Below are 27591 nucleotides of genomic sequence, written 5' to 3'. Positions count from 1 at the left end.
TCTTTTACATACCTGCCAGTGCCAACACTCCTGTTTTTGGAAGGAGTCTCCTGTTATTTGACCATGTCTCCTGGTCCAGAATGTCCCACAAAACAGAAGATGTTTTCTGTTTTTTGGGGGATTTCATTTCACACCTTTTGTGTGATAAGTGACCCATGTATCAAAGACCGCTGATATGCAGCCACGGCCATTATACTGTAGTTTCTTGGCTATTTGATATGCATATCACCATGGCCGTATTTGATTGTACTTTGGGGGCGCGGGGGGCTGCAAGGGAAAGGAGCGCTTGTTTTCGGTGATGACAACGGAGGCGCGCCGTCTCAGGCGACGATGATCCACGCGAGACACCGCCGAGCGAGCGAGTCGCTGTGTTGAGCGTTGCGACGGTCGCATGAGACCGCCGCCTCCGTTGTCATCACCGAAAACAAGCGCTTCTTTCTCTTGCAGCCCCCCGCGCCACCACCGCTGCGCTTAAGGTTCGTTGGCACATAAGTTCGTTGCCGACTTATGTGCCGTTATCTACAGAACTGTAAATCGGCACCTCCATGCGGTCCAAGTGAACACAGCGAAGCGCTCCCTACCTCCTTGCCCACCCCTGGCCCCCACCGTTGTGCTTAGGTTCGAATTCGTTGACAAACGCCAGGTCGCGTCGCAAGGGGGGGGGGGGGGGGGGACTGAGTTACTTGGGCCCAAGGTGGGGGGCCTTGAAACACCCTCTCCCCTTGAAGAAAGATGTATGGCCCACAGTGAAGCCTTGTACCCAGGGCCCAGAATGTGGTGTGACATCCCTGTTTACAAGGCATTTGTAGAATAGACGTCTTTAGGTCTTTGTTGCAGCAGGATGCACCCTGGACTGTCTGGAGTGTCACTCACACTGAGCACAATGCAGATATAGATATACAAGTACATTGTATGCAAATACTGTTTTTTTATGCGCCTGGACCAGTAGGCCAGCGGGCACCCCACTGGAGTCATTATCAATACTTAAACTTCCATGAAATGTAAAGAGTAGCCATGTTGTGTGACTGTACTGCATAGCTGTGTGCTCCCATACAGTCTGTCTCTGTGATGACTACACTGTTCCATTCAAAACAATGACTCTCCATAATAAAAGTATGTCAATGTGTTTGTTTATATTTATTGCGACCGTAAGGTTGCAGTTTCAATCAAAACCTCCACCGGCTGTCTGTCTGTCCGTCAGTCTGTCTGTCCGTCACACATCATGTCACACTTTTGCCCTACTCATATCTCCTGGCTCAGGGAGGAGGACGCCCCTGCCATGCATAGTTCTTATGTAGATGGGAATGTGTATTCTTATATGGGCAGGCATGTACTGTACTGTGCATGTGTGTGTGTGTGTGTGTGTGTGTGTGTGTGTGTGTGTGTGTGTGTGTGTGTGTGTGTGTGTGTTTGTGTTTGTGGGTGGGAATGAGTGAGTAGGGTTGTATTTTAATAATTTATGCTGTTATATTCTGTGTTGTTTTATCACCAATGTAATGTCTTGCAATGTAATGTTATGTTCTTATGGACTCTAAAAGAGATCCTAATCAAATCAAATCAAATCATTTAAACGTGACATGAATACAGTAAACTTTACAGTGTGTGTGTGTGTGTGTGTGTGTGTGTGTGTGTGTGTGTGTGTGTGTGTGTGTGTGTGTGTGTGTGTGTGTGTGTGTGTGTGTGCGTGCGCGTGTGTGCGCGCGTGTGTGTGTGCGTGCTTGCATGCGTGCCTGTGTGTGCTTACGTGTGTAGCATGTGGATCCAGGCCATCAGAACAACAGCAGAATGAATGAACCTACGATGATGAAACACATTCATTAGTTTCCTAACAGCAGAATTATGTTACAGAAGTATCATTTTATTCACTGTTCACTTCCTTCTGAGAAGCTGCACGTATGACTCTCTGCCTTCTCTTTTTGACCCCTCTGTGTGTGTGTGTGTGTGTGTGTGTGTGTGTGTGTGTGTGTGTGTGTGTGTGTGTGTGTGTGTGTGTGTGTGGTGTGTGTGTGTGTGTGTGTGTGTGTGCGTGTGCGTGTGTGTTGCATGTCGACACAGGCCAGCAACACAACAGCAGTGGTGGAAAAAGTATTCACATTTAACTTAAGTAAAAGTATCAATACTGCAATTGGCAGTTGGCATTATAATACTTAAAGTACCTTAACTTACAAAATATGTGAAAATAGCAGATCCACAAGCTCACAAGGTGTCGCGATGCGCACAGCCAAGGTATAAAATAGGACTCGAGTGGTTGTTTTATAATAATATAATTTATATCTTCAAATTAACTATAGTAACTAGAGTTTTCAAAATAATTTTAGTAGTGGAGTAAAAGTACAATATTTGTGGAGTAGAAGTAGAAGTATTGGAACATTGGAATTACTTAAGTAAAGCACAATACACTCAAAGCCTAAGGTGTACATATACTTAAGTAAATGTACTTACAGGGACGTGCTGACGATTGGGAATAGCGGCACAACAGCAGATCTACAAGCACACAACGCCTCGCGGTGCGAGGCGTTTTGTACTTGTAGATCGGCTGTTTAAATCATTTTTAAAATGATAAATACAAAACAAATGGTTTTGGATATACAAGGTTTCCACCCGACAACGACGAAATATAAATCATGTAATTGGCCCACTAGCTTGTCACATGTCATGATCTGAGATCTCTCTCTATAGCGTGCAATGAGGGGCCTCTCCAACTCTTTTTCCCGGGCTGAATCAGGGGCCCCAGCATGTCCCTGGATACCCTACACCACTGAACAACTGCCCGAATGCGTGGACCTACGATGATGAAATACAGTCATTAGTTTGGTTCTTATCGTCAGAATTATGTTACAGAAGTATCATTGTATTCTTCCTCATGTCTTCACTCTTCATTCCCTTCCCAGAAACTGCAGGTGCATCCTATTTACCTGTGCCAGTTTCCTTGTGTTTCCCACCAGTATTATTGAATACCTTTAGACGACTACAGTATTCTTTTACATACCTGCCAGTGCCAACACTCCTGTTTTTGGAAGGAGTCTCCTGTTATTTGACCATGTCTCCTGGTCCAGAATGTCCCACAAAACAGAAGATGTTTTCTGTTTTTTGGGGGATTTCATTTCACACCTTTTGTGTGATAAGTGACCCATGTATCAAAGACCGCTGATATGCAGCCACGGCCATTATACTGTAGTTTCTTGGCTATTTGATATGCATATCACCATGGCCGTATTTGATTGTACTTTGGGGGCGCGGGGGGCTGCAAGGGAAAGGAGCGCTTGTTTTCGGTGATGACAACGGAGGCGCGCCGTCTCAGGCGACGATGATCCACGCGAGACACCGCCGAGCGAGCGAGTCGCTGTGTTGAGCGTTGCGACGGTAGCATGAGACCGCCGCCTCCGTTGTCATCACCGAAAACAAGCGCTTCTACCACTTTTTCTAGTCACGTGTTCAAATACTGGATTCTGATTGGCTAAATTCCGGAGGTTATGAGAGGACAACTGCCGCAAAGTTGTGTGTCCGAGATCAATGCGCCTCAGTGTACATCCGGGGACTTTCCCCCAACCAACAAATGAAGGTCGCAGCGGTCCTATGTTTACTAACGTGCGTACTATCGTCGCCGATTTATTTGGATCCAATGCAATCCGCCAACTTTAAAGCCCCTTTTCTCTGAACCTATGCCTTTCTGGAAGCGAACAGCCTCTATTTACGGCCGGAACGGTGCTTTTAACTGACGTTAGCTTAGCTGTAAGCTAGACGCATGGATTAGTATGGAGTTGGCGCCATCTGTTGGTGAGTAGAAGATGTTGTTGGTGGAACTATCTGCTGTCTCGCGGAAGTTTTATAGGCAATAATGATTGTAACTTAAGATCCTTGCAAGTTACAACTATGTGTTTTCTTTCATGTATAAGGGAAAAAGTGGTAGAAAAGCTATTTACCACTCGGGGTCGGACATTATGCTCTCATAATGTCCTGAGTGATGTGTTATCGGACTCGGCTGCGCCTCGTCCGATAACACCCTCACTGCGGACATTATGAGAGCATAATGTCCTCTCACTCGGGGTAAATTGCTTACTTCTTTCTCTTGCAGCCCCCCGCGCCACCACCGCTGCGCTTAAGGTTCGTTGGCACATAAGTTCGTTACCGACTTATGTGCCGTTATCTACAGAACTGTAAATCGGCACCTCCATAAGGTCCAAGTGAACACAGCGAAGCGCTCCCTACCTCCTTGCCCACCCCTGGCCCCCACTGTTGTGCTTAGGTTCGAATTCGTTGACAAACGCCAGGTCGCGTCGCAAGGGGGGGGGGGGGGGGGGGGGGGGGGGGGGGGGGGGGGACTGAGTTACTTGGGCCCAAGGTGGGGGGGGGCCTTGAAACACCCTCATCCCCTTGAAGAAAGATGTATGGCCCACAGTGAAGCCTTGTACCCAGGGCCCAGAATGTGGTGTGACACCCCTGTTTACAAGGCATTTGTAGAATAGACGTCTTTAGGTCTTTGTTGCAGCAGGATGCACCCTGGACTGTCTGGAGTGTCACTCACACAGAGCACAATGCAGATATAGATATACAAGTACATTGTATGCAAATACTGTTTTTTTATGCGCCTGGACCAGTAGGCCAGCGGGCACCCCACTGGAGTCATTATCAATACTTAAACTTCCATGAAATGTAATGAGCAGCCATGTTGTGTGACTGTACTGCATAGCTGTGTGCTCCCATACAGTCTGTCTCTGTGATGACTACACTGTTCCATTCAAAACAATGACTCTCCATAATAAAAGTATGTCAATGTGTTTGTTTATATTTATTGCGACCGTAAGGTCGCAGTTTCAATCAAAACCTCCACCGGCTGTCTGTCTGTCCGTCAGTCTGTCTGTCCGTCACACATCATGTCACACTTTTGCCCTACTCATATCTCCTGGCTCAGGGAGGAGACGCCCCTGCCATGCATAGTTCTTATGTAGATGGGAATGTGTAAGCAATTTACCCCGAGTGAGAGGACATTATGCTCTCATAATGTCCGCAGTGAGGGTGTTATCGGACGAGGCGCAGCCGAGTCCGATAACACCATCACTCAGGACATTATGAGAGCATAATGTCCGACCCCGAGTGGTAAATAGCTTTTCTACCACTTTTTCCCTTATACATGAAAGAAAACACATAGTTGTAACTTGCAAGGATCTTAAGTTACAATCATTATTGCCTATAAAACTTCCGCGAGACAGCAGATAGTTCCACCAACAACATCTTCTACTCACCAACAGATGGCGCCAACTCCATACTAATCCAGCGTCTAGCTTACAGCTAAGCTAACGTCAGTTAAAAGCACCGTTCCGGCCGTAAATAGAGGCTGTTCGCTTCCAGAAAGGCATAGGTTCAGAGAAAAGGGGCTTTAAAGTTGGCGGATTGCATTGGATCCAAATAAATCGGCGACGATAGTACGCACGTTAGTAAACATAGGACCGCTGCGACCTTCATTTGTTGGTTGGGGGAAAGTCCCCGGATGTACACTGAGGCGCATTGATCTCGGACACACAACTTTGCGGCAGTTGTCCTCTCATAACCTCCGGAATTTAGCCAATCAGAATCCAGTATTTGAACACGTGACTAGAAAAAGTGGTAGAAGTATTCTTATATGGGCAGGCATGTACTGTACTGTGCATGTGTGTGTATGTGGGTGGGAATGAGTGAGTAGGGTTGTATTTTAATAATTTATGCTGTTATATTCTGTGTTGTTTTATCACCAATGTAATGTCTTGCAATGTAATGTTATGTTCTTATCATGGACTCTAAAAGAGATCCAAATCAAATCAAATCATTGCTTTAAACGTGACATGAATACAGTAAACTTTAGTAGAGTAATGTGTCCCGTTCTGCCCCCCTCCACACGCTCGCTCTCTCTGAGGTGTGTGTGTGTGTGTGTGTGTGTGTGTGTGTGTGTGTGTGTGTGTGTGTGTGTGTGTGTGTGTGCGAGCGAGCGAGCGAGCGTGCGTGCGTGCGTGTGAGAGAGTGAGTGAGTGAGTGAGTGTGTGTGTGTGTGTGTGTGTGTGTGCGTGCGTGCGTGCGAGCGAGCGTGCGTGCGAGCGAGCGAGCGAGCGAGCGAGTGTGTGTGTGTGTGCGTGCGTGTGGAAAAAAGGTTGAATGAATATGTTAATGAATATGGCATCATGGCCAATCAGATGATACCAGCTGTGAACTCCACCCTCATGTGGAGAGGATAAAAAGACACACAGACATGCAGAAACACACCACCCTTCTGGAAGACACCGACCCAGACTCCCCGCTGACTCACTCCCTGCCAGAAGACCTTGACCCAACCTCCACTGACCCAACCTCCACTGACCCACTATCTTCTAGAAGACCTCCATTCAGGCTCCAGTGACCCAGAGACCACCTCAGGCTGACATGAAGCTGGTTCCTCACTCCTGTGCTTGCTGGGCCTCATGGCACTAGGTATGTTAATTGCGACCGTCAGGGAGCAGTTTACTATGAAAACCTCCACCGGCCGTCCGTCGGTCGGTCGGGTCGGTCGGTCGGTCGGTCGGCGTCGGGTCGGTCACCACGTCACACGTCACACCTTTGCCCTGCTCATATCTCCGCATCAGTATAGGGCTTGTTTGTTTATTGTATGACATCACGCCACATCATCAGCTGTGGACTCTGTGATGTCATCGTATCGCATCAGTATATAGGGCTTGTTTGTTTATTGTATGACATCACGCCACATCATCAGCTGTGGACTCTGTGATGTCATCGTATCTCCATATATGGCCATCTCCGTATATGGAGATATAAGTCGTCCATGCCCAAGTATGGGCTGGTGAGGTCAGACTTTGTGTGATGCGTAGGTTATCTCCATATATGGAGATTCAACATTCCAGGCAATGCTCTCTTCCCTGGTGAGAATTGCCCCTTTATATAGGGCTTGTTTGTGTATTGTATGACATCACGCCACATCATCAGCTGTGGACTCTGTGATGTCATCGTATCTCCATATATGGCCATCTCCGTATATGGAGATATAAGTCGTCCATGCCCAAGTATGGGCTGGTGAGGTCAGACTTTGTGTGATGCGTAGGTTATCTCCATATATGGAGATTCAACATTCCAGGCAATGCTCTCTTCCCTGGTGAGAATTGCCCCTTTATTGCGACCGTCAGGGAGCAGTTTACTATGAAAACCTCCACCGGCCGTCCGTCCGTCCGTCCGTCGGTCGGTCGGTCGGTCGGTCACACGTCACACGTCACACCTTTGCCCTGCTCATATCTCCGCATCAGTATATAGGGCTTGTTTGTTTATTGTATGACATCACGCCACATCATCAGCTGTGGACTCTGTGATGTCATCGTATCGCATCAGTATATAGGGCTTGTTTGTTTATTGTATGACATCACGCCACATCATCAGCTGTGGACTCTGTGATGTCATCGTATCTCCATATATGGCCATCTCCGTATATGGAGATATAAGTCGGCCATGCCCAAGTATGGGCTGGTGAGGTCAGACTTTGTGTGATGCGTAGGTTATCTCCATATATGGAGATTCAACATTCCAGGTGTAACTATGGCTACCCGTATGACGTGAGAGGTGGAGGTTGTGATATTTGTGGAGATAAGCGACCAACGGTCTCTTATCTCCCGATTAGGGAGTCTTACTGGTACTGTTTGTCTTATATGTCCTGATGAATTGAATACAAAGGATCACAATGGAAACAAGCCATCATGGCCTTTTGTGTTTTGCGACCGTCAGGGAGCAGTTTACTATGAAAACCTCCACCGGCCGTCCGTCCGTCCGTCCGTCCGTCCGTCCGTCCGTCACACGTCACACGTGACCATCAACAAACGTCACACCTTTGTTGATGTTTAAATCGAAGAGTCTTGGTCAAATACTTTCTGCACTGATCATTTATACAATTCAGCTGTGTTTGCTCGTGTCATCATGATGAGGTCATAAATCAGCCATGCCCAAATATAGATTTTACGGGTTTACATGCTTACTCAGTTATTCGTTATGTGAAAGTCCTATGACGTCTATGATATCTGACATCATCATACATACATTCCCTTTTATGCCCATAAATGGAGATCCCCTCTGTAGAACCAGCCACTGACATCACTGTAATGTCAGGGGAACCAAATCCCTTTTATGCCCATATATGGAAATCCCTGTGATGCCAGGGGAACCAAATCCCTTTTATGCCCATATATGGAGATATGGAGATCCCCGTGTTGCCAGGGTAACCAAATCCATTTTATGCCCATATATGGAGATCCCTGTGATGCCAGGGGAACCAAATCCCTTTTACGCCCATATATGGAGATCCCTTATGTCATCAATATTAAGCCCATATCTGTGAATATCTTTGGGTACCAGATGTCTCCATATATGGTTAAATGGTCCGATATACATCACTGGCCAGAAGACCAAGAAATGGTGCAACCTCGCCCTTTACTTTTCTCCCTTAGGCATCTTACTGGTAGGTAGTTTAATGAGGAATGCAGTATGGTGGTAGGTAGGTAGTTATGGCCTTTGATGTAAGATTTTCACTTTCTAGGATAACTATATTTGCTATTCCCAGATGATGCCCTTTTAGGGTACCCCTCATGCCCATATATGGAGATCCCCAGGCTTTACTAATTAACATAAGTTTTATGCCCATATATGGAGATCATTGTCCCAATGTCATCAGATATATGGGCATAAATGGACACAGGCAAACTAGATGGGCTGTATGGATATCCAGATGTGTGATGTAAGTGTTTTATTCCAAATGTGGCACCCCACAGACATATTTCCAGAAACAAAATCCCTTTCATGCCCATATATGGAGATTTCTGATGTCATCAATCCCAGGCCCTGTAAAAAACATGGTTGCTATGGTAAACAGTTGGTTGCTAGGGTAAACAGTTGGTTGCTAGGGTAAGAAAACATGGTTGCTATGGTAAACAATTGGTTGCTAGGGTAAACCGTTGGTTGCTAGGGTAAAAAACACATGGTTGCTGTGGTAAAAAGTTGGTTGCTAGGGTAAACAGTTGGTTGCTAAGGTAAAAAACATGGTTGCTATGGTAAACAGTTGGTTAGTAGGGTAAACCTTCAATGATTTTGACATCTTGTTACTAATCTGTCGGTAGATAATGCCGGTCTTATATAAGGGTCATTTGTGTACGGTGTGATGTCATACTGATGTCAGCAGTGTGACAGGAGATAAGCGACCAACGGTCGCTTATCTCCCGATTAGGGAGTCTTACTGGTATAGGGCTTGTTTGTGTATTGTATGACATCACGCCACATCATCAGCTGTGGACTCTGTGATGTCATCGTATCTCCATATATGGCCATCTCCGTATATGGAGATATAAGTCGTCCATGCCCAAGTATGGGCTGGTGAGGTCAGACTTTGTGTGATGCGTAGGTTATCTCCATATATGGAGATTCAACATTCCAGGTGTAACTATGGCTACCCGTATGACGTGAGAGGTGGAGGTTGTGATATTTGTGGAGATAAGCGACCAACGGTCGCTTATCTCCCGATTAGGGAGTCTTACTGGTAGTAAACTGCTCCCTGACGGTCGCAATGAAAACCTCCACCGGCCGTCGGTCGGTCGGTCGGTCGGTCGGTCGGTCGGTCACACGTCACACGTCACACGTCACACCTTTGCCCTGCTCATATCTCCGCATCAGTATATAGGGCTTGTTTGTTTATTGTATGACATCACGCCACATCATCAGCTGTGGACTCTGTGATGTCATCGTATCGCATCAGTATATAGGGCTTGTTTGTTTATTGTATGACATCACGCCACATCATCAGCTGTGGACTCTGTGATGTCATCGTATCTCCATATATGGCCATCTCCGTATATGGAGATATAAGTCGTCCATGCCCAAGTATGGGCTGGTGAGGTCAGACTTTGTGTGATGCGTAGGTTATCTCCATATATGGAGATTCAACATTCCAGGCAATGCTCTCTTCCCTGGTGAGAATTGCCCCTTTATATAGGGCTTGTTTGTGTATTGTATGACATCACGCCACATCATCAGCTGTGGACTCTGTGATGTCATCGTATCTCCATATATGGCCATCTCCGTATATGGAGATATAAGTCGTCCATGCCCAAGTATGGGCTGGTGAGGTCAGACTTTGTGTGATGCGTAGGTTATCTCCATATATGGAGATTCAACATTCCAGGTGTAACTATGGCTACCCGTATGACGTGAGAGGTGGAGGTTGTGATATTTGTGGAGATAAGCGACCAACGGTCGCTTATCTCCCGATTAGGGAGTCTTACTGGTATAAGGTTCTTTAAAAGGTATATTAATATAAGGTTCTTTAAAAGGTATATAATATAAGGTTCTTTAAAAGGTAGATTAATATAAGGTTCTTTAAAAGGTAGATTAATATAAGGTTCTTTAAAAGGTAGATTAATATAAGGTTCTTTAAACCCATTTAGGTCGATTCTAAAAACACCTTCTAAATCCTGTTTACTGAAAAACTTCTAATATTTGTATTTATATTTATGCTATACTGTATGTACTGTAGATCCTAGATTTGTAGATATCTTTAGATTTTTCTTTTGACATGTTTTCTTTTCTGTTTTTCTTTACTACCCCCTCTGTGTGTGTCTTTGCGTGCGTGCGTGTGTGCGTGTGCGTGTCCGTCCGTGCGTGCGTGCGTGCGTGCGTGCGTGTGTGCGTGCGTGCGTGCGTGCGTGTGTCCGTCCGTGCGTGCGTGCGTGCGTGCGTGTGTGTGTGTGTGTGTGTGTAGGCACAGTGCACGCCGGTCCCTCTGCTGCTCCCGTCAATGCCGTCATGATGGAATGTGGGAGCTGTCCATGGTTCTGGTTACAAGCAGAACTGAGCTGGCACGATGCAGAGAAGAACTGCCAGTCTGAAGGTAGGTAGATAGACAGATAGACAGATAGATAGTGAGATAGATAGATACCTTTAATGGAAGTTTTTTTACAACACAGGTTCGCGCTTCAGATTGTAATTAGAGAAAAGAAAAGGGAATAATAATAATAATAATAATAATAATGCGTTTTATTTAAAGGCGCCTTTCAGGACACTCAAGGTCCCCGTACAATTCAAAAAGACAATCATTAAAAACAGGCAAAGCATACATCAACATGTCAACAACAGAATATACAACATATCAAAAATCAATTAAAAAATACAACACTGAAATAGAACAAATAATACATCAATATGTCAAGATCAATAGTAAAAGAGGAGTGAGGGTAGGTAAGCAGATGAAAGGGGTGATGTGGGTGTGTGTTAAAGTGAGTAGGCCAGTTTGAACAGGTGAGTTTTGAGTTGGGATTTGAAAGTGGTTATGGAGTCAGACTTTCGGATGTGAGGGGGTAAGGAGTTCCAGAGTCTGGGTGCAGTGCAGCTAAAAGCACTGGCACCCATGGTGCCGATGCGGGCACTGTCAGGGGGCCAGTCCAGGAGCCCAGCTGACGAGGAGCGCAGGGAACGGGAGGAGACATAGCCACGGAGAAGGTCAGAGAGGTAGGTGGGGGCGACTCCGGGCGAGGTTATGGAGAGCTTTGTAGGTGAGGAGGAGGTTTTTGTAATCGATATGGTAGTGAATGGGGAGCCGGTGGAGTTGGATAAGGATGGGGGTGATGTGGGCGGATAGTTTAGTGTGGGTGATGAATTCTGAATGATTTGTAGTTTATTGAGTAGTTTGGAGGGTAGGCCAGAGAGAGGGGATGTTTTCATTTACTTTGTTCTATCGTTTTAGCACGTTTAGTGATTTTGATTTCATTGTTTGGGGGCATGTGTACAAGTGACTAAAAGTGTCTTTTTAGACACAATAAGCCAGCAATTTCTTTATTTCTATTTACAGTAACACTACTGGCCCCCATAAGTCACATCTATAGAGTAGGCCTATATATTAAATAGAGACCGAACAGCCCGCCCCCAGCAATTCATTTCAATGCAAGTGCTCAGTGGCGTTTTGAAGCATGCGGAAGAAGCTGAATCCAGGTGCATTCGGGTGGAAATTGGCACGTAATTATTTGCCAACATTTTTGACGTTGAGACGTAATGACGTCACGAACGACGTCGACGTCCATTGAACCCCATAGCAGATCCCAGCGGTGCTCTTTTGCTTGTGCATGTATTTTTCACCCCGCCTGCAGTTCCAGCTTTGGCCACTGGTCTAGCCCTGGGTTCTGGGGGCGTGGTCACATCAGCCAATGAAAGACAGTGGTGCATCTGGGGAATGGGCTTTTTGGGCCCTATTTTCGTCCTAAAAAATCCTAAGCCCCTAAACTTCTTATGAATTATTTTTGAAGATTGAACATTTTTAAACAGTTCAAATAGCTGATCTAAAAGCTCACAACGTGTTGATGTAGATCGGCTTGGTGAAAATAGGGCCCATTGTGTCTAAAAATACATACAGTATTTAGCCACTTGATTGATCCATTGCGTGAGTAATTCATAGAAACAAAGTCATTTTGCGGGTAATACTGTAATACACTAAAATGTGTTCCCAGCCTGAATGGGTTAACTACTCCTTTAAGGTTACAAAATTACAGTGTGAAAAAAGTAATTAAAGTATGGAAAGAAAAAAGTTGTATACAGCGAAAAAGAAAAAAATTATAATAATCAACTCGTAAACGTTGGTAAAAAGTAACCAAAGTGTCCTGAACAGTCAATGCTACATGCTGTAAACGTCTCAATGTTATCACGTCATAACACAAATCCTTATCCTTATCCTTATTCAGGAGGCCACCTGGTGTCCATCCACAGTGCTGCGGAGGACAACTTCATCCTGCAGCTGATCAAGGACCAGGACCCATCACCCACTGAAACCTGGATTGGACTGAATGATCTCTATGTGGAGGGTACATGGATGTGGTCTGATGGCTCCACTGTGGGCTACACTGGGTGGCGTAGTGGTGAGCCAAATGGTGGCACAGTTGAAAACTGTGTGGCAGCAAACTATGAATCTCAGTGGATTGACAACAAATGTTCTGCTAAACTTCCTTCTGTGTGTGTTCGTAGATAAACACCTTGTTGAGTGGAATGTGTGATCCAGCCTGTTGACTGGGTACTCCACAATAAAAGTTCACTGCTACTCGGTCTCCACAATAAAAGCTGACTGGGTACTGTGTCTCCACAATAAAAGTGGCTGAAATCTAATCCATTGTGTTTACTGGTGCCATCATTTCAGCGTGTCTGCATTAGTAAGGTCAGAGTCAGAGACTACATTTGTATCAGTGGACATGTGACACAACGACACATTTTTCAAGGTTTTAAAGAAAAAAATAAAAACACCATGACATGTATTACATTTGAATGTTACATTACATTAAACATGAATTAATTGCCATAGTACAGCGGTCTTCAACAGGGGGTCCACTCCGGGACCCCTAGGGGGTCCCCAGAGTTACTACAGGGGGTCCTCCAAATCTTTGAGTGATAGAAACTTTTTTCTCCTTTTTTATATTAACCACTTGGACCCTAGCGTCCATATTCTGAGAACTTTAGCCAAAAATAGCCGAGGCGTTGTGAGCTTGTAGATCGGCTATTTTTGGCAAAGAGCCATGGTGTAAAGAGGAAAAAGAGCAGACAAAGTACAGAGTGAAAGGTCAAGTTTATTAAGTAATGACGGTTTAAGTGGTTAAATATATGAAAACACAAATTGACAAACGATGAAACTACAGTATATGGAATCTATGAACAGGTTGTGGGGGTCCCTGCTTCATCTCTCTCTCAACTAAGGGGTCCTTGGCCTGAAAACTGGTTGTCTTGTCATAGTACAGTCAACTCCAGTACTTGTACTTCAGTAAAAGTACTGGAGTATAAGTGTACAGTCTATACTTACTGTCATTGGCGCTGACCTGTCTATTCAGATCACTGGCAGAAGTGTGAGAGACAGGATTTTTATTGTAAAATCAAAAATGGTTTTAAATGTGCTCAATTAAATTAAGTCACCTAATTTACAGCAAATGACATTCTTCTGCACATAATTCTACATTCATTAAGGCCATGGCTACACAGAGCTGGATTTGTCACATATCCCGGTTTTTCAGATATCCATATCCACAAGTTTCCGCGGGAGTTTACTGGAGACTATCGGGACCAAACTTCCGGGTTTAACAGCAGACATACAAGCTCACGTCGCGTCGCAGATGCAACCCGTTGTGAGCTTGTAAATCGGCGTCGGAAGCTCGGTGCAGACGTCTGCGCAATGCACTATGGGGCGTTGGAAACTCGTGGATAGAAAAATATCTAGGTCCACACGACAAAGATATCTAGGTCTAACAAGCAAACACACAGTAAAGTCTTCAGAGATATCCGGGTTCCCCGTCTACACGGATCCAGTGAATCGGATATTTTTCAATGTCTTCACTTATTTATTTATCCGGTTTAAAAAATATCCAGCTTCATGTGGCTGCAAGCCCCAACAGCACAAAAAATGTCTAGCTTCAGAAATATCCAGCTCCGTGTAGTCATGGCCTAAAACTCTGAACTCTGACTGGGGAGGGAGTCAGGGAGATAGGAGGGTTATTGCTAATGATCATTATAACAATGTCCTGACAATCTAAATATGTCTGAATTTTGATGGGGTGTCATTACATTTTATGTTGACATGGCACACTGACTGTCTAGAACAGGGGTCTTCAACGTTTTCAGGCCAAGGACCCCTTAGTTGAGAGATTATTATTCTTTTTTCTGGTGACTCATACTACCCTCCTAATACGTGAGCAGTTCGTGTTTTATCAATAACCTTTTTCGTTTATTTTTAATAATTCTTTGGGAAGATTTTAGCGCCAAGCCCTCGATATATACAGTTGTCAACAGTTTGGTTTATATACTGTAAGTTACAGTCGGGTACTTTTCACATCAACACCAATAACTAACCCTAAACCTACAAACCTTAACTTATCTCAGAGGGCAGCAATATTACCTGTCACTTTGTTGTATAAAACAATATCCCCAAGGCCTGTGTAGTGTGTGTAGTTAATAAACACACAAGAGACAGCACTCGTACATCGTATCTCTTTTAATGAAAAGCGAACAGCAGTAATAGAGGAATGCAACTCCAGTTTTTAATTTAAAAGCAAATATACAGTGCAAACAGACCGAACATAGCCCAAAATGACTATCTATACACATCAAACCACTGGGAGTTGTATATACACATACACATTAGTTAGATACAAACACAAGAGTTAAAAAAAAAGGGTCGTCAAAACAATACCTTTAACACCGTGTCTCTCTGAAACAGAAACATTGAGTGTGTGCCGCACGCGCGTGTGTGTGTGCGTGCGTGCGTGCGTGCGTGCGTGTGTGTGTGTGCGCATTGTTAGCACATGCAAACATGGGGGGGGGGGGGGGGGGGGAGGTCATCATGCAACAGGTGAAAAAATACAATGTGAAATCACCGTTCAAAAGACGTTTTGATATACATTTTGAAACATACCATTTGTGTTGTGGACACTATGGTATTATCGTTATTAATAATGAAGTACAGATCAATTCTATAATTGAGTACCTGAGACGAATAACTAAGTCCATATTTATTTATTTTTTGAATATATATATTTTTGGATTTACCAGACTGTAAACCACAAACTAGTCAGTCATTTTTAATCGGTTAAATTGTTAATGCACTCTCCCCTCATTTTGTTCAATTGTCTGTGTTAATGTTATCTGCTCCATTTGTCTGCTGAATATTGCTTGTACGGACTTATACTGTTGTTCCACAAACTGTTGGAGATATACTGTTTTTCCACTTTCCATATGTATTATGTCTTATAATTCCTAATATATATATATATATATATATACGGTATATGAGTCAAGTAAAAAAAAATCCAATTCAACAAAATGAGGGGGGAGTGCATAAAGAATTGAACAGATTAAAAACTTCTAGTTTGTGGTTTACTGTCTGGTAAATAAATAAAAAAAATCTATATTCAAAACTGTAAAATATGGACTTTCGTCTCAGGTATCAATGTTGTGGTACTACGGTAGAGTGTAATAGTCGTTTGATGATTTCAAAAGGACTTCAAAAACAATTCCTTCCGAAACGTATTTTTTTGAGATTTCAAGTACTGACATGCTAATCCTCCATGTTTCAAGCAGTCCTAACTGTAACATAAATTGAAAACATAATTTTGTACATTTTGAGAGTATCATTCCTCAGCTTACGACGACAACCAAGCAAACCCGGTTCTCTACTACAGCAACTTCAATAAATAAAGATTCATAACTTAATATCACTGGCAAATTCTTCATCGTCTCTCTACCCTTTCACCTCACATTAGTTCTTTAGAAATTACAAGCGACTAGCGATACTCTGAACAGCGGAGTATAAAAGTGATGAGAAATATTAATACTTTTTCACATTATGATGAAAAGAAAGAGAAAAAAAAACAGCACTTGGGTTCACTTTACATAAAAGATCAGACAAAGTGGGGTTAGTGGGGAGAAAAAACAAAGAGAGGGAAAATTAAATATAACACCAAAGGATGCTACTTCTTCGAAGACACTCAGGTATTCGTCATTTCAAATAATCAAATCCGACTTCTTTAATAAAAGATATCCAGTAAGAATATATACCGAGATTATATATTCCATATGTGTGTACGGTATATTTGTGAGAGATCATAATACATCCAAAACGAAACTCTTCTTTCCATTCTGTATTATGCCATTATGTATTATGCCATTAAAAGAGGGGTTTGCTCTTTGCACTGGGCTAGCTAAGATGCCCGAGCTACAGCCTCCCCCATAAGGCTCGCTCTCGCATGCCTAAGAGGTCAGAGATGTAGGGATGTCAGCGTCGTATTATAGGGGAAAACACACAACTATTTACAGCAATGTGTACAAGCAAGCTAGGACAGGAGGTACCCCGCTGGTGGTTCAGGAGAAAATCTTAGTGGTGTTTTTAGTTTCAAAGTTGCCATGCAGATTTACTTTACATTGACAAGTCGAGGAGAAGGGAAGTATGGGGAGAGCTGGGGCAGGGGTCTTCAACGTCTTCAGGCCAAGGACCCCTTAGCTGAGAGGGAAATACAGCAGGGACCCCCACTATATATTGTATAACATAGTGTTGCAGATTTTCATCGACTTGTTTGACAGCACTGTCAAACAAGACACGGAGTACTACACTGAGTGTACACTGACAGTCTACGCTGGAATCGTGTTAATGTATTTTTCAGACATTTAACCACTTAAATCATTGGTCGTTTACTTAGTAAATTTGACCTTTCACTCTGTACTTGCTCTTTTTTTTTAATTACCTCTACACCAAACATATTTGCCAAAAATAGCCGCGCTGCAAGGCGTTGAGCTTGTAGATCTGCTATTTTTGTCTAAAGTTCTCCTCAGAGTATAGGGCTGCGAGGGTTCAAAAGAATAATCCTATCACACAAAGATTTGGTGGCCCCCCTGTAGTAACTCTGAGGACCCCCTAGGGGTCCTGGACCCCCTGTTGAAGACCCCTGGCCTGGAGGATAAGGAGATATTGTTCTAATAACACTTGCTTCTTCCCATTCAGACATTCTGCGTCACAGCACTGCACTCAACCAAGTGCTCTCCCTTCTCTCTCTCTGGGTTCAATCTCTCCGCAGCGCGTACGCTGCATGGCGAGGCAGAGTGCCAGGCACACAGCTAGGGGATGATGGGAGGAGGAGGCTCAGCTATTACGGCGTCAAGTCAAACCGGAGGAGGCCGATGGATGGGTTGTTTTGTGGACAAGTCATCTGTGTTAGTAGTAGCCAAAGAGGGTGGTTGGTTAGAGCAAGCGCTACGGTCGGTAAAGGCCCGATGAATGACAATAAAAGGGGAAAGGAATAGAGCGATATTAAAAGTGGTCATTAAAATGTTTTCATCAGATAAATAAATAAAACCAGTGTCCTTCTCGGGAGCTGCATTGCCAGGTACACAATCTTCTTCCTCCATATCTAACACCACTTGCTATTTAAAAAAAATAGATAAAAACAAAGAGGAGAACTATGTGATGAGAGAGGAACAGTAGAGTGTGAGGGAGGGAGGGGGAAAGTGAAACTAAGAACGAAAGGAAAAAGGCTTGAGAAGAGAGGAGAGGGGAGACGTATTATTATTATTCAGCATTCAACGATGAGGAGAGGTTTTCCTCCGTCTCTCCCGCCCGCCCGCCCACCGCTCGGCCAGGGTCCTCCTCAGTCGCGAGAGCGCCCCACGATGGCCAGGATGTAGAGGAAGATGTTGATGATGTCCGTGTAGAGGTTGAGCGCGGCGAAGATGTACTCCTCTGGACTCAGAGCCAGCTTCTTGTTGCCCAGGAGCAGCTGGGTGTCCACGGCCAAGAACTGGAGGGGGGGAAACAGAAAGAAAGCAAGCATGGAATTAGGGCTTGGGCGTCTGGGCGATATGGAACAATATCACGATATTCTTCCAAGCTCTATTATGATACACAATCTTATCACGATTCTTTTTCACGTTGGTTTTTATGGTTATTTATCAAGTAAGTACAACAACCACCTACAAGGTAAAAAAAAACTAAAAGAAAAGGGAGTAACAGACCATGTTAGACCTGTGGGTTCCTTTTGGGAGGTCTAAATTGACCCTTAAAAATGTATGTAACTGACAGTATACAAATGAAACCAAATGCACCTGGTTTCATTTGTATACTGTCAGAGTGAGGGGGAGACCAAGACATTTTAAAGTTTGAGAACTACTGATTTAGACAAAATTGCAGGTTTCAATGAATTCTGCAATGAATCTCTGTTTTAACAATTCAGCAGGGATTTTGATATGGCTCCCTCATTGTATCACGATACATACGATATCTCTGAAAAGGAATATCATGGAGACATTGTATCGTCTCAACGGTATTTATCCCCATATCACCCACCCCTAAGTACAAACACGTCATCAATAGAGACAAACGTTACGGTTTAACCCATTTAGGTCGTGAACGCATTATTACGCATTATTTTATGCTTTAACTAGTGAAAAATAGCAGATCTACATGCTCGCAGTGCGGCACTAGCATGCAGATCTGCTATTTTTTTTAACATGACAATTTTCAATATTTTGACCCAATTCTATTTATGTCTCCTATACCCTAACATAGGTTTCTGAAAAACATATGTTTCTATGTCAGTGGTGCTCAAACTTTTTCATGTGAAGGACCCCCAACATTATAATGTCAAAATATTAAGTTCCAGGGACCCCCCAGGAGCAAAATTTGAGTTACAAATGTTTGCTTTAAGATTACATAGATTCAAAGATGTGCACACGTTTTCATTACTTGGAAAAATAGCAGAACTAGATCTGCTATTTTTCATTCGTTAAAGCATACAATAATTCTAGTCCTAGTAAATGTGTTAAGGACTGAGAAAACAGAACGACCAGGTGCTCACAGGATATAAAAATGGTTAAAAGTAGTTTAATGTATCAGTGGTGTTCAAAGAAAAAAAATAAGAAGAGAAAAAACAGCAGACGATCCTCAGGGCACTCATCACGAGTACAATGGAGGAAAACTGGATTAATATAATTTGCCTGCCAAAGTGTTTTGACCTTGGAAGGTCTTCATCAGAGCCAGAGAAAAGAAAAGGAAAACAGAGTGAAATCCCCTACGGTTTGAGGATTAGGACTCAGACTTTGCATTGACCGTGAAGTCAGGACACGGAATAATAAATCCAAAACCCAAGAATTCATTTTAGCCGTTCTTTGGACCTCATCCACTAGACTAGATATACAGTAGTTTTCCAAACAGTAGCCCGGGACCTCCCGGGGGTTTAACCCATTCAGAACGGGTACACATTATTGTGTATCATTATTTTATGCTTTAACTATTGAAAAATAGCAGATCTACAAGTTCGCAGAGCGGCACCGAGTGCCGTGCTGCGAGCTTGTAGGTCTGCTATTTTTGAAAAATTGTGAAAATTAGAATTTTGACCCGATTCTATAAGTGTCTTTTGAATCCTTCTAAGGTTTTTTGAAATACCTATGTTTCTATGTCAGCAATGTGGTACAGCAATGTAACCCTAACCCATCGTCAAAGAAAAGGTCTTTTTCACTTAAATGGAGCTCAGCTCAGTTAGTCTGTTCTTGAGAGACTACTATGTCAGTGGTTCTCAAACCTTTTCATGTGAAGGACCCCCAAACTGATATTTATTTGGCCACGGACCCCCATCTCAAAATATTTAGTCCCAGGGACCCCCCAGAAGCAAAATTTGAGTTACAAACGTTTAAAAGTACATATATTCAAAGATTTGCACACATTTTCACAACTTTTTCAAAAATAGCAGATCTACAAGCTCAAGCTCGCACTCGGTGCCGCGCTGTGAGCTTGTATATCTGCTATTTTTCAATAGTTAAAGCCTTCAATAATTCTAGGCCTAAATGTTAAGAGCCGGCCAGCTATTTGCAATACTTATTTGCATCCATTTGAATAGTGGTAGGTATTTGGTGCCCGGTGACTAGTTTCCCCCGGGTGATTATAAGTATACGGTAAAATAATCATATATATATATTTTTTTAAATACATTTTTATCCCACAATTTTGTAACCCATTTTTTCACCCAGTGCTAATTGCCTATGTAATCCTGGGCTCTGCTCTCCCTCTGCCGCGCCTGGGGAGACAACGGACTGACCTCATGCCTCCTTCTATGCATGAGGAGTCCAAGTTGCTTCTTTTCACCTGACAGTGGAGATTTCCCTGGTTTGGACGTAGCGCGTGGAAGGAACACGTTATTCCAACCAGTTCCTTTCCCCTCCATCAGGCGCCCCGGCTGGCCAGGGGGAGGCATTATTGAGACCAGGATTACGTGCATGCTTTTGTGAGGGTATCAACCCTAGGAGACACGGGGAGAACATGCAAACTCCACACAGAAAGGCCCTATCGCCAACCCCACCTAGGGTGTGGGCGCTGATGACGCGGAGGAGGAACACGCCGCCAGCGCCCACAGCGTCCCCCGGCGGGAATCGAACCCAGGACCTTCTAGCTGTGAGGCGAAGCGCTAACCACTGCGCCACCGTGCCCCCCAAAATAATCATATTTTAACTGGGGACCCCCCACCCTAAGAAGCACTTAGTTGAGGCATTACATTTTGTATGACATGGTTCTATTGTGAAAATAGCAGATCTACATGCGAGGCGTTGTGAGCATGTAGATTGGCTATTTTCACAATTTCTGCCTCTAATATTTGACAATTTTACCAATGTTTAATTTGTCATTTTAAAGGTTTTAAATAGTCACTTTAGAATTGTGCAGATACCCTCTATACACAGTTGAGAGAGAAAACAATGTTGCACATAAGTTAATCATCTGGGGACCCCCCAAAATAATTTGGGGACCCCCCTGGGGGTCCCGGCCCACAGGTTGAGAACCACTATTTTAGGTATGTGGTACTGTAGGGTTTTAGATGGAGAGGGAATGAATGCCAAAGGAACGTCATCTTCATTCATTTAGTTCTATAAAATTAAGCCCACAGTAGACGTTTGGATGCAACACAGAGACACTTTTGTCAACCCTGGGCAAGATATGACTTCCGGTTGGTTCTATCTGAGGTGGCGGGAGTAATGTGTTTAATGGAAGTTACGTCATGTGGTGCAGGTCTGTTTACATTCCCTAGCCAAACAAACACAAAGATTGTAGCTCTTAACTCGCTCTTAATAGATGTAACGTTGTCCGAATCCATGTAGAACAGATTTCTTTCAGCGGGGAATACGTTTGCAGGGACACCACACTGTGAAAAAGAGACAACTTCCGGGAAAATTCAGCCCCACCTCCTGGAACTCTCTCTGCTTCATATCTTGACCAGGCTTTTCTCTTTGCAGAGGAGTAAGCCTGGCTACACGAGGCTATTTGTGCCATACATTCTTTCCATAGAGTTAAGCTATGCAATCCATGTTTGTAAATGGGATGAAATAAGTCTGTAAGCCTGCTTTAGGTAATGTTACTTTTAATGTTGTTTAAAGTGGCAGTCTCCAATTGCACACTGCAGAAACATAATTTTTTTTGCGTTCCATTAGGATTACATTTGTTTTCACATCCCACAATATGTTGAAATGTACAGTTAACTGCAGGTTTAAATAGAGGGGGGAAAGGTTCATTTTGTAAAATAATAAAATGACAAGAATTTGTAGCCGCAGACGAACAAAAGCATTGAGTTGTGTCTGAAGATGTCAGTAAAATGCAGAGACATTGCTGTCAGTCGAGGAGAAACTGAGAGTCGACTTCGACTTGGAAGGCGTGCGTCTCTGTCTCGTCCCTGTAGTCCCATACAGTATGTAGGTCATTCATGTGTTCTTGTCATATTATGTTGCTCAGACTTCAACCATTAACTTTTCTTCCAGCACTTTGAGTCAATTTTTTTTTCTGCCTTTTTGTGCTTCCTGCTGGGGAAAGTTGTGACCTCCTCCTCCTCCTCTGTGATCTCACAGAAACCATGGCCTTTGCTCAGCCGCCACACAACTTATCACATAATATGTCATTTAAAGTAATCAATTATCACCAATTACTGAATGCTTCAGTTTATGTTCACACTACCGTTTTATATATAGATTTCTATTTATTCCTAGATCAGTGGTTCTCAAACCTTTTAATTTCAAAGACCCCCATCCATAACTCTGAGAGGGTACAAATCACAGAGTTGTAAGGGTCCATTTGGAACCCCCTCAAGGAACCCAGAGGGTCCCTGGGTTCCCACTTACAGGGATCTGAATTGTTATCGGGAAGGAAAAGAATGGTATCGTTACATCTCTAATCCCGACCAGAAATAAATACATTTTCCCAAGGAAATTGTCCAAAAGACCTTATCCCTGCGCGTCCTTCTAACTGCAGCAAGCCGAGCCAGGCCTTTTGGAGGCATTTGCCAACAAAAAAATCTAACATAATCTGCACTGCATGATCAGTTTTGTCTGTGCACTCCCGCCATAGACATGACATCAGCTTTTATTTGTTGTTGTTCTAATAGCGTTTCAAACACAGCCGTAGATAGAATTTCAACCTCCTCTGTCAGGGTTCAATAGAGGATGTCACACTAGTTTTAATTGTGTCATCATTCATCACCTCTACGACGACAGTCAGCATGCATCCTTTCTCCGTTTCACAATCTATCAATGGCTTTCATCATTCATCCCACATCCAGCACACATGGATCTGAGTCTCTCTGTTGGTCAGAGACCACACCGGCACACCACATCTTTCTTCATTTAAGCCATTTGGCAAAAGGACGGCCGCAGCCAGAGGCTGGGGTTATTTGAGGGTCCTTGGCATTAGGGCTGTCATGATTATGACATTTTACATGACGATTAATTGTCACTCAAATAATTGCGATTAACGATTTAATTGTGTTTTTGTCGTTGACAATTACATTTCTCTTTGGTTTTTAGACTTTGAAGTTGCACATGGTAGATATGACACATAACCTAAATATACAAAGAAATTACTGACATTTTTGACAACTTTATAATTAAAAAAGCAGAGTGCAGGAGTTTTTGTTCATGAAATATCTATTCGTGATTTCTTCAGTGTTCACAGACCTACGCACCTGCACCTGAATCTAGTGGATGTGCAAATACTTCCCCTACATAAAAAAAATATATGAACATTTTTCAACATGGAAACGATTATGACGATTATGAAACATAATCATGATTATGTCAGATAATTGCGATTAGACGATTATGTAATAATTGTGACAGCCCTACTTGGCATGTCCATGGCTGGGAACGTCTAGCCTGGCATCAGCCAGACCCATAACATGGATTCACTCCTCAGTATCAGTCTGGACTTCGGCCAATAGAAAGCGAGTATGCGAAATCAAAAAATGACCGGGCCAATCCGTGACTGCGTTTCAACTTAAACAGTGAAGGGCAATCACTGATTGGCCCGGTCATTTCCTGCCACCCACAGGACCAACTCTTTCTATAATATTGTTTATAGCTAACAGGAAATGATGCTCTACGTCAGGGTTCCCCAATAGGCGGCTCACGGGCCATTTGCGGACCGCGGGGGGCTACTGTCTGGCCCACACCAACCCCAGTAATAATGGTGGTATAAGAGCAGCAACAACACTAGTATATCGTCGTTGTCGGGTGGAAATCTCGTATCTCCAAATGTGTACGTTCTTTCGCAAATCATACAAAGTAGTGAAAACAGCAGATCTACAAGCACACAACGCCTCGCACAGCTGTTTAATTTTAAAAATGATGTATTCAAAACGAACGGTTTTGGACGTACAAGATTTTCACCCGACAACGGCGATATCTGAACTGTCGCTGGAGTAGCGGGAACGCCACCGTCGCCCCCTGCAATGTTGTGGCCCTCGGCTTGGTACCCATGCATAATTCAATGTTGTGGCCCTCGGCTTGGTACCCTAGACATAATTCAATGTTGTGGCCCTCGGCTTGGTACCCTAGACATGATTCAATGTTGTGGCCCTCGGCTTGGTACCCTAGACATCATTCAATGTTGTGGCCCTCGGCTTGGTACCCTAGACATAATTCAATGTTGTGGCCCTCGGCTTGGTACCCTAGACATAATTCAATGTTGTGGCCCTCGGCTTGGTACCCTAGACATCATTCAATGTTGTGGCCCTCGGCTTGGTACCCTAGACATCATTCAATGTTGTGGCCCTCGGCTTGGTACCCTAGACATAATTCAATGTTGTGGCCCTCGGCTTGGTACCCTAGACATAATTCAATGTTGTGGCCCTCGGCTTGGTACCCTAGACATCATTCAATGTTGTGGCCCTCGGCTTGGTACCCTAGACATCGTTCAATGTTGTGGCCCTCGGCTTGGTACCCTAGACATAATTCAATGTTGTGGCCCTCGGCTTGGTACCCTAGACATCGTTCAATGTTGTGGCCCTCGGCTTGGTACCCTAGACATCGTTCAATGTTGTGGCCCTCGGCTTGGTACCCTAGACATCATTCAATGTTGTGGCCCTTGGCTTGGTACCCTAGACATAATTCAATGTTGTGGCCCTCGGCTTGGTACCCTAGACATAATTCAATGTTGTGGCCCTCGGCTTGGTACCCTAGACATAATTCAATGTTGTGGCCCTCGGCTTGGTACCCTAGACATAATTCAATGTTGTGGCCCTCGGCTTGGTACCCTAGACATGATTCAATGTTGTGGCCCTTGGCTTGGTACCCTAGACATGATTCAATGTTGTGGCCCTCGGCTTGGTACCCTAGACATCATTCAATGTTGTGGCCCTCGGCTTGGTACCCTAGACATAATTCAATGTTGTGGCCCTCGGCTTGGTACCCTAGACATAATTCAATGTTGTGGCCCTCGGCTTGGTACCCTAGACATAATTCAATGTTGTGGCCCTCGGCTTGGTACCCTAGACATAATTCAATGTTGTGGCCCTCGGCTTGGTACCCTAGACATAATTCAATGTTGTGGCCCTCGGCTTGGTACCCTAGACATGATTCAATGTCGTGGCCCTCGGCTTGGTACCCTAGACATAATAAAATGTCGTGGCCCTCGGCTTGGTACCCTAGACATAATAAAATGTCGTGGCCCTCGGCTTGGTACCCTAGACATAATTCAATGTCGTGGCCCTCGGCTTGGTACCCTAGACATCATTCAATGTCGTGGCCCTCGGCTTGGTACCCTAGACATCATTCAATGTTGTGGCCCTCGGCTTGGTACCCTAGACATCATTCAATGTTGTGGCCCTCGGCTTGGTACCCTAGACATGATTCAATGTCGTGGCCCTCGGCTTGGTACCCTAGACATCATTCAATGCTGTGGCCCTCGGCTTGGTACCCTGGACATAATTCAATGTCGTGGCCCTCGGCTTGGTACCCTAGACATAATTCAATGTCGTGGCCCTCAGCTTGGTACCCTAGACATAATTCAATGCTGTGGCCCTCGGCTTGGTACCCTAGACATGATTCAATGTTGTGGCCCTCAGCTTGGTACCCTAGACATGATTCAATGTTGTGGCCCTCAGCTTGGTACCCTAGACATGATTCAATGTTGTGGCCCTCAGCTTGGTACCCTAGACATGATTCAATGTTGTGGCCCTCGGCTTGGTACCCTAGACATGATTCAATGTTGTGGCCCTTTGGCCGTCCTATGTTTCCTCCAGACAGATGAGTCATCATCAGGGGGTTCATTAGGAATGGGACGATATGAAGATTTCATATCACGATTATTGTAACAAAATAAATCACGATTTATGATATTATCGCGATAATCAAAATCCATTATCCTGGGGCGGAACATTTGCCAAAAAATAGCAAATCTACAAGTTCACAACGTGTCTCAGCGCGACACGTTGTGAGCTTGTAGATCAGCTATTTTTTGGCAAAGACATTTGATAGAGAGTGTAAAAAAGACTGTATCAAGTATATTATAAGTACCTTTTACCAATTATAGAGGGAAGTGGTACCAGATATGCAGCTCGACAAATAAAAGGTGAATCGATCCCAGTGCCTGACGGAGGACGATTTCACAATAAATTAAATCTCCACGATACGATTATCGTGTGTGTTTTTTTATCAAGATAAAATCACTTATCGTCCCATCCCTATTGCTCATGCCCATTTCTAGTGCGTTATAATGCTGCTATTTACTTTATTGTGTTTATTATGACGGGACAGTGCCACTAGAAAAGTAAGAAAACATTAAGACTATTACTAGGGTAGACCTACTCTATTGTGGACTGATAAGTCAGACATGATCACAAGACTGGTTGTTTATTAACCACTGTTTCAATTGTCCTTTAAAAGCTGTGAAAGTGAGGATTTCCCTTATAGTGTGACAGGGACAACTGAATTACCCTCAAAGGATCAATAAAGATCTATCTATCTATTAAATGCTTTTATGATATCTAGGCAGAAGTACAACAACACTGAAAAGAGCCAAAAGCCACACATTGAATACTATGGATATAGGAAAGGTAGTGAGATTTCTATTCAAGTCTATAAATACTGGAAGAATATAATTTGCTTATTTCAGATCTGAACATAACATACAGTACACATGATGAAACCCCAGGCCAGGGTTCCACTAAGCCAGTGGTTCTCAACCTTTTCAGGCCGCGACCCCCAAATTAATCATATTTTAACTGGCCCCCCCCCCCCCCCACCCTGAGTCGAGGCATTACATTTTGTATAACACGGTTCTGTTGTGAAAATATCAGATCTACATGCTCACAACGCCTCGCGTTGTGAGGTGTTGAGAACCACTGGTGTTGAGAACCACTGCACTAAGCCATGAGCTGACAGAACACAACCAATCAATGGCTAAATTAGGAAGTGGAACGTGACCACAGACCACCTTTACAACATGAAATATATTGACACTGTAATGAAAAGGTACGGAATAAAGATGTTTGTTGCATAATCGCATACTCTGACAGAGCAGTGTGTGTGTGTGTGTGTGTGTGTGTGTGTGTGTGTGTGTGTGTGTGTGTGTGTGTGTGTGTGTGTGTGTGTGTGCGTGCGTGTAATCAAGCGTTACAATACAGGTTCATTTCGTGCAGCAGGCCCTATCCTTGAATGAGACACGCAAAAAGTATTCAGGGAGTCAGAAAGAGACAAAGCTCTTTCATTTTTCAAGGTCTCTTGTTAGACACAGAGAGCAACAGTGTATTGTTTAAGGCATGTTAAACAGTTCTTGTTGCGAGA

At 43.8% G+C, this 27591-nt stretch overlaps 1 protein-coding gene across 2 annotated transcripts in view; it reads right to left on the bottom strand.

The window, feature by feature from the left end:
* Positions 1 to 14986: 14986 nt before the first annotated feature.
* Positions 14987 to 27591, bottom strand: part of grinaa (glutamate receptor, ionotropic, N-methyl D-aspartate-associated protein 1a (glutamate binding)) — a 54124-nt gene continuing 41519 nt past the window's right edge. For both annotated transcript variants that reach the window (XM_080735086.1, XM_080735087.1), the window contains one exon: positions 14987 to 18299. In XM_080735086.1, coding sequence (XP_080591212.1) covers positions 18150 to 18299 — 150 coding nt within the window. In that variant the 3' untranslated portion in view covers positions 14987 to 18149. The remainder of the gene's footprint in view (positions 18300 to 27591) is intronic.

Source organism: Nannobrachium achirus (genome assembly GCF_963921795.1).
Source record: "Nannobrachium achirus genome assembly, chromosome: 10".
Taxonomy (NCBI): Eukaryota; Metazoa; Chordata; class Actinopteri; order Myctophiformes; family Myctophidae; genus Nannobrachium; species Nannobrachium achirus.
Note: the sequence above shows the minus strand (reverse complement) of the source record. Positions and strands in the feature narration are given on the sequence as shown.